The 19,470-nt window shown below is 42.9% G+C and overlaps 1 protein-coding gene across 2 annotated transcripts in view; it reads left to right on the top strand.

The window, feature by feature from the left end:
* TMX4 (thioredoxin related transmembrane protein 4) overlaps positions 1-18,306 on the top strand; it is a 56,913-nt gene extending 38,607 nt beyond the window's left edge. Inside the window, exons 6-8 of one of the 2 annotated variants that reach the window (XM_050952215.1) lie at positions 1,237-1,338; positions 14,610-14,673; positions 17,482-18,306. In XM_050952215.1, coding sequence (XP_050808172.1) covers positions 1,237-1,338; positions 14,610-14,673; positions 17,482-17,789 — 474 coding nt within the window. In that variant the 3' untranslated portion in view covers positions 17,790-18,306. Of the gene's footprint in view, positions 1-1,236; positions 1,339-14,609; positions 14,674-17,478 lie in introns of both variants that reach the window. The other variant, XM_050952214.1, reaches the window with a different exon arrangement.
* The last annotated feature ends 1,164 nt before the right edge of the window (positions 18,307-19,470 follow it).

Raw genomic sequence — 19,470 nt, 5'->3', positions numbered from 1 at the left:
TTCAGTGGTTAAATGACTTGCACGCTGTTGTGCATCAGTGCATTGTACAAGTTGAATTGAACACTTGGATGGATAACAAGAGTATGCAGAGTTTATGGAATATTTTTTTAAAAAGAGTGGTTTCAGAAGGAATATAAAACCTTTTATTTCATGCATGAAAGCCAATCTAAACTATAAGGGGTTAGGAGGAGACTTTCTCTTGAGGACAGTAGATTATCCTGCATCTGTGTATTAAAAGGTTTCTTTTATCTTCCTCTGAAGTATCTGCTGCCAGCCAGTGTTAGAGACATGGTAATGACTATGGGTCTGGAGCACATGTTGATTAGAAATTGGGGTAGAAGTCCCCTGAATTGTAAACTTCCTTGTGATGCTAATTGCTGCATGACTGTGCGCAGATCACATAATGAAGTTTTTAATTTGTTTTACTAGGGCCCCATACATTGCTAACACGGATGGATCTGCATGATAGTGCTGAGCACAGGGATCAGATTGTTAGGATAATCTGAAGCCTTAAATTTGTTAATATTGTCCTTTTGCTACCTGGTTTCTGAGCAAAAGTAGATGTCACAGGACTGTGTATTACAAGACCTAGGCAAGAGAGTTAAAAAAGATTCAAGCCAGTAATGTGAAGATCACTGTATGTAATTATTTCCTTATGACATGGCTTTCTTTTCTTTAATATAAAGCATTAGGTTTACCCTTAAAAGTGCATGCACAACTTGAGTACATATTTATGCGCATGTGCCCTTTTACAAATGTAGGCCCTGTCTCTGTCCCTTCCAGTATGACGAGTGGAGTGTGGAAATTGCATTGTAAATTAGTGATGGAGCCAATATGAAATTTCAATTCAGGAAGATTTGATGTTGTAACACTAGTCACTGCAAGTATTACAGGAAGGAAAAACTGTAGTTTCCTTCCTGAAGCAGCTTTTATATACAGAATTATTAAATAAGAAAAACAAATGGTTTGATTTTTATCACTATCATATGTCTCATAGAATTACAGTATCAGTAGGCTTAAGTATAGTGTGGAAGAGCATGAGGACAAAGGGGGAAGGTTCTTTTAATGTAAATATTTGCTGTTGCATGAAAGGTCTCAACTGGGAATTAATTTGAGAAGAACAGTTTACAGAATGAGTGGCTTGAGAATAAATAATTAGCCTTCTTTTCTTACAGCGCAGAGTACTAAGTATATGTAATACGAGCATATTACATCTGTTTTTTTTCCCTTTTGCAGCAAATTCACAGCTACTTCACAGGCACTCTTGGAATTCATGTCTGGGGTTCTTATGCAATCTTCATTTTATCCACTCTGTTGATTGGCCTGATCCTGGGTTTGGTAAGAAATCAAAATTTTCCTCTTTAAAGCAGAGAGTTCACATTTGGCTGTAAAAATTATCTAGAGATTTTGCTTTACAGTAATTGCTGAAAAAGAAACAGGAAGGGTATTTTATTTTTAATGAAGGGCTACAAGGTGGCTCTTTTGTAATACTTAAAATTAAATGTTTGTTTTAATGTGTATGTAGTACATATAATGGCTCTAAACTGTCTTCATAGGGCTGCAGAGAAGGAAACATGTCCCATTAATGGCTGCATCTACTGTCACAGTAAGATCTTGATACTAAATAGCATCAAGGTATTCTGTGAATATTCCTCACCTCTGGTGTTGGTAGCAGCTGTTTTGTGGGATACTCTGCAGACTGACCTCACCCCCTGCATCCAAACTTTCTGTATGGGAGGAATAAGAGGCACCCTGCCACCAGCCCCTGAACTAGCTCCCTTTCCCTAAACTGATCGCATTCATGAACAAGATGCTGCTGTCCTGTTACCTGGTATGATGAGGTACTAGCTTTAAAGTTTTACAGTAGATGGAGATCAGACCTCTGCCTACTCAGGCTTGGTCTACCTTATGGAGTTAGGTTGAAGTAAGGCAGTTTTCGTTGACCTAACTATGTCAGCGTCTACACTACACCCTGCTCCTGCCAATGTAAGTGCCCTACTACACTGGCGTAATAACTCCACCTCCACGAGAGGCGTAGAGCTTATGTCGGTGTAGTTAGGGCCATGTTGATGCAGACTCTGGAGTACTTACTGCTGGAGCTGTGAAACTGACAAGAAAGACTGGTAGGTTCCCTACTGAGAACCCTGGGCCTGGCTCACAGCTTGGGCTGTCACTCTGTGGCAGGGAGGGCCGGCTCCAGAGCTTTTGCCACCCCAAGGAGCCAAAAAAAAAAAAAAGGGCCGCAATTGCGATCTGCGACAATTCAGCGGGAGGTCCTTCGCTCCGACCAGGAGTGAGGGACCTTCTGCCGAATTGGCGCCGAATAGCTGGACCTGCTGCCGCTCTCCGGAGTGGCTGCCCCAGGCACCTGCTTGCTAAACGTGCCTGGAGCCAGCCCTGGTGTCAGGTGTGTGGCTCCAACTAGAGCCTGGCTGCCCCCTGGGCTCCTGGCTACCTGCTCCCAGTGGGCTGCTGCCCTGGCTCCTCTCTCCCTGCTGGGAGCCCTGCTGCCCTCCTGGCTCCCAGTGAGCTGCTACCTGGGCTCCCTGCATCCCATGGGGAGCCCTGCTTCCCCCGGCTCCCTGATGTCGGTTGGGCTGCTGCCCAGGCATCCTGCTCCCAGCCCAGCTGCTGGGTGCTGAAATCCCAGGCTCCTAGCTCCGCAGGGAGTGCGGCTGCAATAGCAGCATGAAATTGACAAGAACGTCCCTGTCATTGCTGGTAGGCATTGTGCTGTGAAATTGAGCCTACATGGGGCTCATAGCTGGGGCTGTCACCCCAGGGTGGATAGGGAGCTCCAGCTGTGAGCCCCATATGCCTGTCAGTGCCTCACACTTGCCCCACTGCAGTCAATGCAAGTGTTCTTGGTGAGAACGTGCTCCACCGGCAGGAGGAGAGTAGTGTGGACACCACCAGCCGATTGAATTATTGTGATGGCTGTAGGTTAACCTACATTAAGTTGACCTAATTTTTTAATATAGACAAGCCCTTGTATGTAGTTCAGCAACTAACCCTTGAAACAGGCCATTGGTTAAGTACTTCCAGTATCTCATAGCGGGGTATGGAGAATGCCTGGTATGACAGCAAAGCTGACATTGCCATCCCACCATGGTTGTAGTTGCTTCCTGTTACTGTTGATGTATATCTGGAGAACCAAAGTATAAGCACCTATATTTACACCCATTCAATCATTCCTTGTTTAGCGTCCCCCCCTCTACCCCTTTGTTGCTGCATTCACTAGACATGTACATTCCTGGAGGTGGTGTTCTGAGCTAGCTTATTTCCTTCTCTCATAAGTGAACAACGAAGTATTTCTCACATTTTTAAGGATCCCAGTTAAGTTACAGAATGGATGTGAGTTTAAAGTTTACCACTTACAAATACATTTACCTTTCAAACAAAAAATCTTAAAAATTAGTTCTTCTAGCTGCAATATTCTGAATTCATTTACCCTGCTGATGACATCACGAACATCAAAAAACTACTGTAAGCAAAGCTTTCTTAGGGCACGTTCCCACTCTGAGTAACAGAGCCCCAACTCCAGCTGGAGCAGGAATGTCTGTACAGCTGTGGTTAGCACCATAGTGCGAGCCTCATGAACCTGAGTCTGGGCTCTGATATTTACTGCTGCAGCTTTTCATGTATGTGCGTGTGTGTGTGTGTAATGTAGACATACCTTTCGAGCCCTGCTGAGCACTCATTACTCAGACAACACTCAGTAGAAGATTTGCCTGAACAAGGAGAATTGCGTGGAGGCCTTATGTGACCACAGTCAACAGCAGTAACAGAAGGAACTGAATGTGGGTTATACTAGTTAAACAAGGAAGCCAGTCTTCAGATATCTTGTTTTAAAATGTAAACAGATTTGTTAGTTTTTTGAACTCTAGTCTTTCCCATCATATTTTGTCAACCTCTTTTCCTTAGCCTCTCAAACTTGCAATCTTTAACTTTTCTTCGTCCTTCTCAGCCCTTGGGTGTTTGCCAAATCAGTCAGTTATACATAATCTTCAAAATCCATTCCTTCCTCTGCATCCATATTGCTAAAACTCTTGTCCATGCCCACATCATCTGTTGCCTAAACTGTTGCAACCTTTTCCATTCAGTTCTCCGTAGTTCCAGTTCAAGGACACACTTCCTTGTCTGTAGCTCTGATCTTGGTCCTGTGTTTGAGTTCCTTCATAGCGCTCCCATCTCATTCAAACATCTCTTCCTCAGATCCAATGCTGTTCATGGTACTTCTTTGTGTACCACTGATTTTCTCTCAAGATATCTCTTTATGCTCAGCTTGCCTTGCCAATCCCAATTATATAATTTTAGATTGTATTACATTTTTAAACCAGTCGGCATGTATGTTCTCTTATTGGTTTAAATATTGCTATATTGTTGGGCTTTCTCAAAAGCTAAGTAACAGACGGTGCAACAATACTGAATTAGAACAGGTTAGATTGTTCGGAATTTGAGAGCTATTTTTTTCTTCTTTACCATTTTCCTGTTTAGAGGTTTAGTTTATTTCCCAGTTCTCAACTCTGAAAGAGGAAGTTATGGGGGTAATCTTAGTTGTCTTGGTTATTTGACAAACCAAAAAAAGATTTGCAAAGAAGTGATAGACATTTTTAATTGTTTTTAGCTCTCTTTTAATACTGTTTCAAAATATAATAATCTCAGTTTATTAAATAGTCAAGCTCTTCTGTTCTGTCAGTTGTCGTGTCATCACACTCCTCTTCCGTACTTTACGAAGAAATTACTGATCTTGTGTAAAAAGAACAGGGGTACTTGTGGCACCTTAGAGACTAACAACTTTGTTTGAGCATAAGCTTTTGTGGGCTAAAACCCACTTCATCGGAGGCATTCAGTGGAAAATACAGTAGGAAGATATATATATACACACACACAGAGAACATGAAACAATGGGTGTTACCCAGGGCCAGTGGAACCATTTAGGCGGACTAGGCGGTTGCCTAGGGTGCTGAGATTTGGGGGTGCCAAAAAGCGCCCCCCAATTTTTTTTAAATGGTTGAGCAGCCGCTGCTGCTGGGATAGAGAGGGAGTCTGAGCTGCCGGCGGCAGCCGGCAGCCCAGGGTGTTCCCCGGGTCAGGGTGCCGCAGCCGGAAGCCCAGGGGGTCCCCCCGGGTCAGGGTGCCGCCGCTGCAGCCGGCAGCCCACAGGGTCCCCCAGGTCAGTGCGCCGCCGCGGCAGCCCAGGGGGTCCTCCTGTCAGGGCACCGCTGCGGCAGCTGGCAGCCCAGGGCTTCCTCTGGGTCAGCGCACCAGCAGGGCCGCCCAGAGAGGGGGGGCAAGAGGGGCAATTTGCCCCAGGCCCCACGGGGCCCCCACGAGAGTTTTTCAAGGCCCCTGGAGCGGGGTCCTCCACTCGCTCCGGGTGCCCTGGAAAACTCTCGTGGGGCCCGGGCCCCTGGAGCTTCTTCTGCTCCCAGTTCTCGCTGGCAGGGGGGTCCTTCCGCTCTGGGGCGGAAGGATCCCCTGCCGGTGAATTACCGCAGAAGCGGGACCTGGTGCCGACATGCAGCCCGGTCTTTAGCGGTAATTCAGCGGCGGGGGGCCCTTCCGCTCTGGGACCAGTCACCGAAGTGCTCCGGAGACCCGCGGCGGGGGCCCTCCGCCACAGAATTACCGCTGAAGACCTGGCTGCACTTCAGCAGCTGGTCCCGCTTCGGCGGCAATTCGGCGGTGGGGGGGCCCCGCGGTGGGTCTCCGGGGCACTTCGGCTGCGGGTCCCGGAGCGGAAGGGCTCCCCGCCGCCGAATTATCACCAAACCGTGGGCCCCCCGCTGCCGAAGACCCCAGGCCCCTGGAATCCTCTGGGCTGCCCTGGCGCGCAGCTGGCAACCCAGGGAGGTCCCGTGGGTCAGCATGCCGCTGCCAGCAGCCGCCAGCCAGGGCTACCCAGAGTGGGGGGGGCAAGGGGCAATTTGCCCCGGGCTCTGCAGGGGCCCCCACGAGGGTTTTTCGGGGCCCCTGGAGCAGGGTCCTTCACTTGCTCCAGGAGGCCTGGAAAACTCTTGCAGGGCTGGGCCCCAGAGCTTCTTTCGCTCCCGGTCTTTGCTGGCGGGGGGGGGGGGGGGTCCTTCAGCTCCGGGGGGAAGGACCCCCCGCCAGCGAATTACCGCTGAAGCGGGACCTGCCACTGAAGTGCAACCCGGTCTTCGGTGGTAATTCAGCGGTGGGGGGCCCTTCCATTCCGGGACCTGCCGCCAAAGTGCCCCGAAGACCCGCGGCAGGGGTCCCCCGCCACCGAATTACCGCCGAAGAGCGGGCTGCACTTAGGTGGCGGGTCCCGCTTCGGCGGTAATTCGCTGGCGGAGGGCCCCCGCCACGGGTCTTCGGTACACTTCAGCAGGGCTGCGGGGGTGCAAGGTGGAAGTTTCGCCTAGGGCACGAAACTTCCTTGCACCAGCCCTGGTGTTACCATATACACTATAATGAGAGTGATCAGTTAAGGTGAGCTGTTACCAGCAAGAGAGAAAAAAAACTTTTTGTAGTGGTAATCAAAATGGCCCATTTCCAGCAGTTGACAAGAAGGTGTGAGGAACTGTAGGGGGAAGAAATAAACATGGGGAAATAGTTTTACTTTGTGTAATGACCTGTCCACTACCAGTGTTTATTCAAGCCTAATTTAATGATGTCCAATTCGCAAATTAATTCCAATTCAGCAGTCTCTCGTTGGAGTCTGTTTTTTGAAGTTTTTTGTTGTAATATTGCGACTTTTAGGTCTGTAATCGAGTGACCAGGGAGATTGAAGCGTTCTCCAACTGTTTTTTGAATGTTATAATTCTTGACGTCTGATTTGTGTCCATTTATTCTTTTACGTAGAGACTGTCCAGTTTGGCCAATGTACATGGCAGAGGGACATTGCTGGCACATGATGGCATATATCATATTGGTAGATCTTGTGTGTGACCATCTTGCAACACTTGTAGAACCTGCAGACACTTTCTTCCCTTTCATTCCTGTTGCAGGTTTAAATATTATCCATTCTAGAGCAGAGCCTTCTTTTGGCTTCAGTAATTATCCTAGGCAGGGATCAGGGCTCATTGGTTCAATCCAGTTAGGTTTTTCTTTGACCTTTTTGTCTACATGGATTGAGTAAAAATATTCTTTTAAATTGACTAAAATTTAGTAGTAGTAAATAACTTCACAAGATGTACCATTATACTGAAAGTTTCCATGTTTACAGGTAAATATTTGGATCTTTTACATACCCATCTGATCCAGTTTTTCTGAAAGCACAACTGCTGTGGAAAAGATTGTGCATAGTAGATGGAATGGAGAGATATATGTAGCATTGTAGTGCTTGCAGTGCCAGTGGCTACCCATACTGTTGCTCAAAAACCAGAAACAGTGAAAAATAGTCTGATACTAATGATCAGTTATAGTGAAAGCATAAGGTCACTTTGATTCACTCTGTGATGTTATAATTAATTAAATTTCAAGTTTTGACTTTTGGTCGTTTTGTTGGGGAGGAACCCAGATTGAAAGAGGCTTTCAGTAATTTCATTGTGTATGAAGATGTTTGCTTTTAATTAAGAGTGGCATGTAATTTCTGTTTTGATATTTTCGTCTATATTAAAACTTCATTTCTCACTGTTTCCTCCATGTGTTCCATCCTGGTTTGAATTCCCCCTTGGTGAATCAAAATCAAGCATCTGTGACATTGCCATCTGTTGTACTGAGCAAAACTGACACCCAAGAGTCTTCTGAAATCCCCAGATGGTCACAGAACTACAGTTGCTGAAAAAAGTACTTAGAGTAGAAACTTGTACAACATTGGTAACATACCTGTATGCTGAGGACCAGATTCTAGAACCTCCTGTGATAACTGGGTATTAACTTGAGGACTGTGTTAAGATCGTGTCTGCAAGTGAGAAAATGTAAGACCGGAAATTAATCAAAATTGGTGTGTTGGATTATTGGCCTAATTGGTGGTCAAAAGAATGAGGGGATGGGCTGTTACCCCAAAAAGGAATGGCGGGTGGATCTCCTGGGACTCCAGGCCTTCGTTATCCTGATCCTGAGAGATATCCTGCCCAGACCAGGCCAGAGAGGAACCCAGATGACATTGCCATCTCTACTGGCTCCAGCTGAATCCCAGACAACATCTGGGATGAAATGGGATTGGATTTTTACAGTAACAGCTCCAGCCCATCTCAATTAATTTTTCCACTTTTCTCCAAAAAGACAGGTTTCAGAGTGGTAGCCACGTTGGTCTGTATCAACAAAAAGAACGAGGAGTACTTATGGCACCTTAGAGACTAACCCAAGAACAGGTTTCTGGGATAGTGTTTTTGTTGTGTGGTTGCTGGTGAGTATTTGCTTCAGGTTGGGGGGCTGTCTGTAAGCGAGGACTCGCCTGTCTCCCAAGAGGTGTGAGAATGAGGGATTGTCCTTCAGGATAGGTTGTAGATCCTTGATGATGTGCTGGAGAGGTTTTAGTTGGGGGCTGAAGGTGACGGCTAGTGGCGTTCTGTTACTTTCTTTGTTGGGTTTATCCTGGAGCAGGTGACTTTGGGTGTTCTTCTGTCTCTGTCAATCTGTTTCTTCACTTCAGCAAGTGGGTATTGTAGTTTTAAGAATGCTTGATAGAGATCTTGTAGGTGTTTGTCTGTCTGAGGGATTGGAGCAAATGCGATTGTATCTTACAGCTTTGCTGTAGGCAATGGATCTTGTGATGTGGTCTGGGTGAAAGATGGGGGCATGTAGGTAAGTATAGCGGTCAGTAGGTTTCCGGTATAGGGTAGAGTTTGTGACCATCGCTTATTAGCACTAGCACTGTCCAAAAAGACAATTACTTTACCAACTTTGGTATCATCTAAGGGACTGTCTGTCAAGGGGGGTTTTCTTCTAAAAACTCTCTGTGGATAAAGGGAAGGGGAGGTGAGGGATGTTGTTAAAATGGAAGCCTTACTTACTACTTTATGTTACCAACGCTTTAACTGCCTTTCCTTCTTTTCTTTAGCTTTAATAAAAGGTTAAAAAGATTTTAAATAGCGTGTTTGCCATGGTACTAAGCAGGCCAAGGTCTCTGTATACCAAACCCTGAACCTTGTTTAACACTGTTCAGTTTTACCTTTGGCTCATATATTCCATCTAAATTAATACGCGCCTGTGCACTGCTTCAGCAATGGAAGGGACCATGTAAAGCTGCCTTAACTGGACAGCTGAGGATTCACCTATCCTCCCCAAGATGGTGTAGCCAGCATCATACATACTCATTTCACAGCCCCTGGCATGGGGAGTCTGGCTGGAGTAGCAGGCATGGCTGGGCTGTAGTATTGTTGTATGCCAGTGATCCACTGGCATAATAAGCTTCATGTGCTGGTTGCAGAGCTGTTCTAACTCATAGCAGGAGCTGAACTAGATCCCTGTCTGGCCTAAAAACCACTTTTTGGGCCTTCTCCTTAGGTCCTGAGCACAGATTACTGGGATTGGGGTTGAATAAAGGGCCCTGTGCATTTGATTATAAACAGAGCAGTAATTGTATCAAAGCAGTGTATGTATTGTGTGTTTCTCTATCCTTTAATATATACAGCATATTGTGGGCACCAGTGTATAACCTGTGCAAAGATGAATGTCCTGTATTATAATTTTTATAACATTTAGATATCTGGATGTTCTTCTAAGTAGTAAATGGGTGTTTTTATGAGATTCACAGTTAGAAAGAAACAATATATTTATTACCCAAAAATGGTTGAAGATGAAAAGTTTCAGCTGGTGGATCATTTGTTTGCCATTACTTTTAGAAAAATGGTATTCTGTGTGACTGACTGGAATATCTGTTTCTTGAAATATATGGTACCATTTTCTTGTTTTTCTGCCCTTTTATATATAAATTTTAGTTTTAGCACTTACATGGTGCACTTTGCAAGAAGTGATAAGATGATGTTTGCATTTTAAGTCACAACTTACTCCGACAGCAAAGCCTTGTTTAAAAAACCAAAAAACCAAAAACCCGTAGCAGGAGGTGAAAATATTCTATGCAAAAATAACTTGGATAATTATCCAGTGGATAGAAAAACTTCTTAGGCATTGCAAATAAATAAACCCCCCGAGCTAGCTCTTTAATGTGAAGAACCTCACTTATTAAATGGCAATTGTTGGACATTCCCTTTTCTCCTATCCTAAGGCATTTCAACATGCCATACACAAAGGAAGCAGGAGGAAAGGAACTGTCAGTATAAATACCCTGGCGCCAGCCACTTTCCTTAAGCACTTTTTTAGTTTCTTTAGAATGAAAACAGGGAATTCTCACTCATTCCTCAACTTTGAACAAATATTGTTTCATTCTTTTTACTGTGAATCTTAAGAGGGGGAAAAAGATCATTTAGATAAAGGAAGAGGAGGAGGAGGGAAAAGAGGTTAAAAAGAAGAACATGTAGCTTGGGAATCACCATTGACGCTGTAGGTTCCCAGCAAAAAGAGGACAACTGTCTGAGTCATGACCCTACTGTTTGTGTTCCTTTCATGGAACATGGATTCAGGTCTCATGCTGAGATTCACTGTAGACTTGGACACGCGGATTGCCTTGTATACTAACCTTACATCTCTTCTACCTCCAGAAAACTTATTGAAATAATTACTGAGAAAGCACTGCAATGATTTGATTGTGGGAACCTCCATTGATGTTGCACTTGAAAGTTTGTCTGCCACAAACATTTCATTGCCCTTGCAATGTAGCCGCAGTAATTTAGTTAGTTCTTGAGGCCTTTCAGCGACATCGTTGAAGAGCCTTCTCAGTGCATGTTTGCCATCCAAAAATAGCAAGGAACAATTAGCGATTATCATAAAAACTGAGTGGCAAAGCAGTGAATTTAATAAAAACATTGCAACTGTCATTTCTGCTAACTTGGCATTCAGTGTAGCACAAAACGAGTAATTTAAAGACATAACTGAAGTGTTTCATACTAGATATACTTCTCCAGACAGATTTAAGCTTGTAAATCCACTGCTAGGTACTGCTAGTGAAGAAATAAAGGGGAAAATGAAAGGATTAAACTTATCAACATGGCATATTGTAAGATGTTTGAATGGAGAAATATGTTCCTACTTACTGCTATTCTGAGTCTGAAAATATTGTATTCAAATTGCTGCCTGTAGGCCAGGAATGCAGAGAAGTATAAGAAGGTCTTTGCTCACACAATAAAAAGAAAATGAGAAAGTTAGTAACTTCTTTGATGCAAGCAACCTAAACTTTTAGTGTGTTCAGTATGCTCCTCAAACCTCTTTGAGGAAAAAGTAACATTAAACACCACCCTGTATCGCACATTGTGGAAGTTAAAGTCTTTGGCCACCACCCATTGTTGACTTATTGAAGGAGGAAGATAAATACCGCAGCTTCGTAGGGATAGGAATCTCAGGAAGCTGTCTTTTTACATCCCATTCCCATAAATATGCACTGAGCAGGAGGAGGTCTTTGATGAAAACATAACCTGCATTTTACACCCAGCCTTTCCACAGAGAAGCAATGAACCTACAAAAGCAACTGAAGACCTGAAGAAGATCTCTGTGTACCTTGAAAGCTTGTCTCTTTCGCCAACAAAAGTTGGTCCAATAAAAGAGAGTACTTCATCTGCCTAGTCTTTGTAATATCCTGGGACCAGCACGGTGACGACAACACTGCAAAAAGCAGCTGAAAGAAGTGTGTGAGGGAGTTGACAGATTACAGGCTGATTCGACTGTTACCTTGTCAGTGGAAATGTGGCTTTATTCACCAATAGCGTTCATGTCCTGAGATCATAAGTTTTTATGTCTTTAGTCCCTCTTCCGGCTCTGAAGCTCATATATCTATTATCCTTTGCAGGAAGATAGTGGTGCACCATGTAACACGCAAATGGAAAAGTCACATTGCTATAGCTTATACCAATGTGCCAGTTACTCCTGGATGGATTCTGTGGGACTGCATGCTAGGAGAAATTGTCCCCTCTCCTCCATAGATTTCCTTCAGAAAACAGCAAGGAAGCTGCGTGGGGATGGGGAGCGACCGTGGGTGCAGGTTTTTTTTTTTTTTGGAGGGAGAGGGACTGCCCCCTCCAAACAGAGGTGAGGCATGGCGGGGGGGGGACGGACACATGAGGTTACATGCCACTGCCCCCGCTCATTCCGCAAGCACAGAGCTACCCAACCGAAAGAGTCTGTGCCTGGGCTCTGCTGACTCTGCAGCTGAACGCTGCCTCCTGGGTCTAGTGCCAGTCGTGCTCCCCGTGTTCATGCTGAGAGCCTTCCTCTTTTCTATTCTGTGCAACAGTGGCACACCGGGACAGGGCCCTGGGTGTTTCTAGGGCAGGCCTAGCCTTTGCACTGAGTCAGGGTTAGGTGCAGCTTCACTGCCGAGTCCCTATACCAGGGGAGGTGGGGGCTTCAGGGTGATCTCCCGCCTCATTGCAAGCTGGTGGCTTGTGCTCCCCACTGCCATGCTGGAGCCACATTTATTTATTGACAAATAAAATGTGCAGAATTTTAAATTTTTGGTGCAGAATTCCCTCAGGAGTAAGGCCTGTAGATTTGCCAGTGCATTGTGTGTCTGTCTACACATTGCATGCATTTCATTCTTGAATGAAGATTTCTTGCCCGAAGTGTCCAAATTTCTGCTAATAGCAGATGGTGATCCACTTTGTTGCCTTTAAACATTTTATCTTAGGTAATTGACGACCCTTAGTCTCGCTGGAAGTCAATAGGATTTAGCCTCCTAAGTCATTTAGGTGTCCTTGAAAATTTTACTTTTTTTTTTTTTTTAAGGTGTAAGGTTTGCTTTTTCAACAAGTTCTTGATTTTTATTTTAACAGGGTTTAAAGGCCTGTCTGCTCTAGGTAATTTCTTATCCATTTTTCTGCACTAGTGTTAATAATGTAAGCACTCAGGTAGATGTGATGTAGGTGTCTTTTGATATTGTCGTGTGGTGTAGATGCACCCCCAGCATCTTGGGCTTATCACTAATAGCAGAAATTTGGACACTTCGGGCAAGAAATCTTCATTCAAGAATGAAATGCGTGCAATGTGTAGACAGAGACACAAAGCACTGGCAAATCTACAGGCCTTACTCCTGAGGGAATTCTGCTCCAAAAATTTAAAATTCTGCACATTTTTCTTGGTATAGGAAAATCATTTCCTATCCAACTCTATTTAAGTTGTGATCTCTATTGGAAGAAGGGAGATATTGGACCACCTCACCTACAAGTGTTTTGCATAAACTTCAGGTTTCTTGCACACTTTTCGTCTCAATGTTGGCAGCACATGAGTTTTCTATTTCTCTCTAAACTATTTACTTCAGTGCACAGAAGAAATTCTATAGCATAAATGTTAAGGAGACAATCAAATTGGATTTAGCATGGATAAAGCGTCCCTGTAAATCTCTCAGATTTTGTTACATGGAAAAAATGTTTTTAATTCGCTTTTTAAAAGCCACTGTTCAGTGGATAGAAGGCAATAAGACTTGTTAATAGACACTCAAAAAGAATGATGGTTTTTAGGAAGGGAGGATCCGCTTCAAGGCTTGCTACAGACATGTCTGCTGTGTAGGTCTCTGTTCAGTCCTTTACTGTGAACAGCCAGACCTGCTGTTGTCCTTTGAGGTTGTAGTTTTTCTAGGCTGCTATTTAGGGTCAGACTAACTCTCATTTTTTGCATTGGTCGTACTGTATACTTGCTTGTAATGGAATTATTGTAGGATGAGAGAAGCTGAGCATACTGCAATGGAAAAGCTAGTAACTTTGTCAGCACCATCTCCTATTCTCCTTCCTCCCTTCTTGTGTATTTAGTATTAAGGTTTCCCAGTCTTTGTCCTCTTTATAAATTAAGGCAAGGGGCTTAAGCGTGGATATTTATATCGCCAGTCACTGGTTGTTTTTTGTCCTCTGCTTTTTGGTAAGTGAGGCTATTGGAATTCTTATTGTAGGATAGGAGAAGACAAAAATGACCCATAGAATTATTTGTTAGTAGGAATTCCTTTCTAAAAGTGGTTCCGCTTACGGTAGCTGCTGTTAAACCTACCTGAGCCTGGCCACTGCCATTTTTTTCCCCTCTGCTTTTGAAGATCTGCCACTTGACCTTTGTGTAGATATTTATTAGTAACCAGATGTGGAGTAATACAAATTCCAAATATTGAAATAATCCTTTGCTTGATATTAAGGGAATATTTATATTTATTAATGGTTAATAAATGATTAATACATGTTCTAAGCATGTTAGATATGAGTAGAATGTGTTACAGGTGGCTATAAGCAACCCTACTGATGGCTAATTGTTAGATTGTAAAAAAGTAACAGTTTATTAAAATGGACTAATCATGTATTAACCTTTTATAAACATTCTTAATACAAAGTGTGACCCCTTTCCTAGTGTATAATGAATTACTTATATAGAAAAAACGTTAGAACTATGCCCCTGCACTGTGGGGGACCAGCACAGCCATGACTTAGTCAGGTTGGTGCTGTCTTCTTCAAAAAGTCTTCTCATTACACGTTCACCAGTTACATTTACTGTGAGCTCTTAAACCCAGTTCAGTGGTGCAAATGGACTGATATATTGCAGGGGCTGTGAGATAAAAAATGCATCCTGGTTAAGTCACTGAATTACATTTTTTTTCTTCTTCTACTCAGATATTGGTTTTGATTGCAGACTGCCTTTGCCCTTCCAAGCCTAGGTACAGAGAAGAAGCATCCGGTAAGCACTCTACATGTCATGGATATTCTTTTTTTAGAATGATTTATGCCCATGAATGTATGGTTTTTTTCATGATAAAGCTTTCCTCTAAGATTCATTGATGGCAGCTGACTAATCCTGACAACAGTCAGTTCCTTCATGGATGTCTGACATGTATTTGCTGTTGTAAACAATACTATGATTTTCATGTCCTTCCATCTGAGGAACTCCAAAGCATTTCATAAACATCAAAGAGTTTAGCCTTGTAACTGTCTTATTAGGAAAAGTAGTAGTAATCCCATTTTACAGACACACAAACTGAGGCTAAAAATGTCCCAGATCAATCAGGAAATCTGTGTTAGAGCTAGAAATAGAAATAGTTCTGCTGATTCCCAGTTTTATGCGTATCCACAAATTTGTCTAATTTAAAAGTACAGGCAGTCTTGCTCTCTAACAGGATTTTTCTAGTTCCTAGTGCACATTCTGAATACAGGCAGACATTGCACAGACTACACTTCGGAGCCACGTGAACCTCCCTCTGCAACACTTAAGTGGAAGTTATGTTCACATATGGACTACAGGATTGGGTATTGTGGTGATTAAAGTCACAGAAGGTGTAAAAAAAAGTTGACGTAAAGCAGTTTTGTAGTAATTGATTACTTCCATATCCAGTATGCCTCATTTGCAAGTTGGGAAGTTTTCTGCCTCTTATTTCATTACCAGAACTAAATATTTTGCTGTGGTATCTTAGCTGACACTCTTTTATTGGTGCTTATGAGAGTTCATCTCAATCGACGCTGCTAAAATAGAATGAGAATATTCTTTCTTTTTTTTTTTTTTTTTGGTGGGGGGAGGGCTCTGCAAAGGAGGCAGATGTACCTCAAAACATACGTGGCACAGATTTGCTGTGTAAGATTTTCTGAAAGGCATACAGTGAGTGCATGGTGGAAGGATGACCAGAACTGAGGGGTTTCTGGCTCCAAGTCCCTGGGACAATTCAGTAGACCAAGCTGCCTCTTACGGCACAAAGTGCTCTTTTAATAATCTAATATTTCATTATCTTTGTCTGTAGTCTCAGCACATTTAAGGCTGAATTATCCCCTCCAGTATCTTTAGATAGCTCCATTACTTTAATGGAAAGCAATATGTGCATCTGAGGGTTGAAACTGCTCTTTCGAAAAGTTCAGAAACTTTTATATAGTAGATTCTGCTTAATAGCGGCCTAGATATTGATATCTGGTTAATAGCAATATTTTGCTGGGAACCAATCCTGTCCTAGTGACTTTAATGTTAATGGGATTTGGATATTGGCAACGGGCATGCTGCTTATTAAGAACATTTTTTGTTGAAGAAAGGACCCAGCTGAAGGCAGGTTTGCAGGGCTGTATCCAGGGAAGGAAGTGCTGGGAAAAGTCTTTTCTGTCTGCAACCCTGCAAACTTGCCTGTGGCCAGTGCTCAGCACTTCCTTTGGGGCTGCAGCCCCACAGACTTGCCTGTGCACAGGGACCCCAGAGAAGGTAAGGGGCTATGAGCTGGGAAGGAAGGAGGCTGTGGGCAGGACAGTAGCATGCAGGAGGGGTGCTGTATGATACCTCTCTCTGGGCTCTCCGGTCTGTGTTTTGCTGGAGGGCTGCACCCAGGAAAGAAAGTGCTGGGATGTGCTGATCCCCATTCCCCAGAGAGTGCAGGGGGAGGTACCGTGCAGCACTGTGGGCCTGCCGCGCACCCTGCTCTCTGCAAAAGGCCCAGCGTCTGGGATGCAGCCCCTCCCCTCTGCTTCCCTGCCCAACACTTTCTTCACTGGTTGCAGCCTTGCAAGCTTGCCTTCCACTTATTGACAAATGCCAGATAATAGCAACTTTTTGCTGGCAACCGAGGAGTTGCTAATAAGTAGAATCTACTGTATATGATTTATAAAGGAGACAGTCCTGCCACCTTGTCAGTGTGAAGATTCTTGCAGTAAAGTTCCACTCTACAAAAGTAATGGTGGTAGCAGTGGGCGCTAAGCAAAAATCTCAGTCCCCAGTGAATATTTAGTCATTAATGGTGTCTAGGTTTAGGTTTGATTCTGGAGCACCATATTCCACGAATCTTATCTTGACATAGTTGTACTGACACCTGGAGGTAAAGAAATTGATTTGTATTTATGTATATGATTTATGGAATCATAAATATCTCTGTAATGTTTGTTGGTAGGTTTTTGCGTTTGGTTCAGTAGTATTGAAAATAATGAACTGGGTGTCTCAAATGCATCATTTAAAATGATACTGCCAAGTAATTAGGTACCACTTTGGCCAAATTTTAAAACTTGTGGAGAATATATTTAATGTAATATTAAGACATTTGTTACTCTGAGAAACAATGGGAATAGCATATTTATGACGGATTTACGCAAATACGTGCTTTTTGTGTTTGCTAGATTAGCTCTGTAGCTGCAATTACCTAACAAAAAACATTGCCAGAGCTGCTTATGTTCCTGCTAACACTTTTAGGATGGTGGTGGACATTCAAAGAACTAAATAAAATTGAGCTACTGTTCACCTGTAATCCATTAGGAACAAAATGAAAACAAATATTTTCCTAATAATAAGACAGACCAATTATAGGAGGGTGGAAATTATACCTAGGTTTGAGAGTACAGAGAAACAGAGTAAAATAATAAAATGAGAAGATGATAATGCTACATTAGAGTTACACTGAGGATTTTTTCCTAAAGAATATTTTGCAATTTTTGCATTCTTGGGGTAGTGTAGTAACTAGAAGAGAGACTGTAGCAGGTGAGTTGCCCTATGATTTAAACATTGTCAATTTGTATTTTGTTTCAGTAGAGTTGATTGAAAAGGAGAATGCAGAGCTTACAGCAGTAGAAGAGGTGGAAGAAGATGAAGAGCTTTCAGCAAATGAGTTAGAAGAGGCTGTAGAGGAAAAGAAGGACATTTCAGATGGGGAAGATGGAGCCAAATCAAGTGAAGAGGCCAATTCAAGTGAGGATGGCTCAGAAGAGGAGGACTCTGCCGTTGATGAAGGATCAGGGACAGAAGAGACAGAAGACATCTGTGAACAACATCCAACTGATTCGGAGACCCAAAGCTCAGTAAGGCAACGTAAAAGCCAGGTGGCTGACAATGGACTATAGTTTCCTTGGTGTTTTCCATAAACTCGGACCAAAGAAATATCTGGGGCCTTTTTGGTCTGCAGCTGAAGCCAAACACTTGATTTGTAATTTGTGTTTACGTAAAGCAAAACCTTTGCTCTGCATCACTTGGCTTCTTTCTTTTTTCTAAGCCAATATTTGCTCATAGACTCTCATTTTTATAAGCACGCCTTTATATATTCAGTTAGCCTGACAATCAAAATCATAAGTGTGATTTGATCTGCTTAGAGACTTAGGGGGCCGGGCACATGACCACTGGGGTGAAAGACTTGGTAATGAGATGCTTGTGCTCCTTTATAGACACTGCTCTAAGCAAGATGAGGCAAGAGAATTTGAATTCACAAGCCTACATTAACAAGTAGCAGCTTAGCAGGAATCTTGACTTCCTTTTCTTTCTGTCTCAATATGTTCCTTAAATGCCATAATAACATCAGGCACATCATAAAACAGCAGACAGAGGCACCTTAATTGTCTTCCATTAAAACAACTTTGTATTTTTTGATTTTGCGTTCATCAGCTCAGCTGAAGCACCTTCATTATGTTGCTTTTTTTCTCTTTTTTTTTCTGCTGAATAGTTATTTTGAAACTATACCATAATATTATAACAGTGACTAGTTTTATTCTATGCTTGAGGAGCACCCAAAGCGTCTCAACTGTTGATTATTCAAAGGTATAGTGCACAAGTCAGGCTTATATCACCTGGTGATTTAAATCATTTAAGAGGTTTAGATCATCGAAAACCTTCGGCTGTGGAACATAAACAACTAGATGCTTAAAATGTTTGAACCTTTTAGGTTGGAAGGGAAATGGTTTAGTGAGAGCAAGGAATTTTTGCCGAAGTGTAGCCTTTTTCCTTTAAGGTATTGCAGTGAGAAGTATTTGTGTCTAAGACAGTAAATGCCATATTTCTTACCAATACAAGCTAGTCATATACAGAGAACTTCAGTGTTTTTTTTGCTGTTTCCAGCCTAGAGTAGTTGGCAGTGAGAACTGCTTTAGTAATATTAACTGAAAAACCACTTATGGTTTCACCTCTAGTGTGCTGGCTTTAATGACAGAAGTAGTGGGGAAAAAACACATCAGGAAATTAAAGAAATAGTTTTTAGTTACACAGCTGTCTTTTGTCTACATAGATATGCATCTTTCAAATTGCACAAAGTGGAAATGGCTCATTAGCTAATCTGCTGGCAACACCTCATGCTGTCAGGTTTATTCAAGAAGTTTGCATTTTTTTCATTCTAGTTGGCATGACTTATATTAAGAATTTTTTTTAATAACCATATCCCATTAAGTGAATGAATATCTGAAGGATAATCCTGTACATTCCCACTTTGGCAGCATGCTGATCCAGATTGCACAATAAGAAGCAGAAAGGCGGTTTCCATCTTTCTTATTGCATATTTAATTACCATATTGCATAAACCCGGCCGTCTAGCATTAGTCTCTTCATTTCCTTTTGTGAGAAAAGGAGTATTCTGTGAGATTAATATGGTTGTCCCCTTGTGTTAGAAAAGGGATACTACCAGTGCACAAAGATGATTTCTTGGAGACAATCAGTCTTGACAGGGCCGGTTTACATCTGTCTTGGGAGTTTTTACTGTTAATGCAAAGATTTTATTTAGCAGAAAGCAATCTAACTTACTGTAGTTCGCTGTTTTTTAAA

This window comes from Gopherus flavomarginatus, chromosome 4 (assembly GCF_025201925.1).
Source record: "Gopherus flavomarginatus isolate rGopFla2 chromosome 4, rGopFla2.mat.asm, whole genome shotgun sequence".
Lineage (NCBI taxonomy): Eukaryota > Metazoa > Chordata > Testudines > Testudinidae > Gopherus > Gopherus flavomarginatus.
The sequence above is the reverse complement of the archived record's forward strand: the minus strand, read 5'-3'. Positions and strand labels throughout refer to the sequence as shown.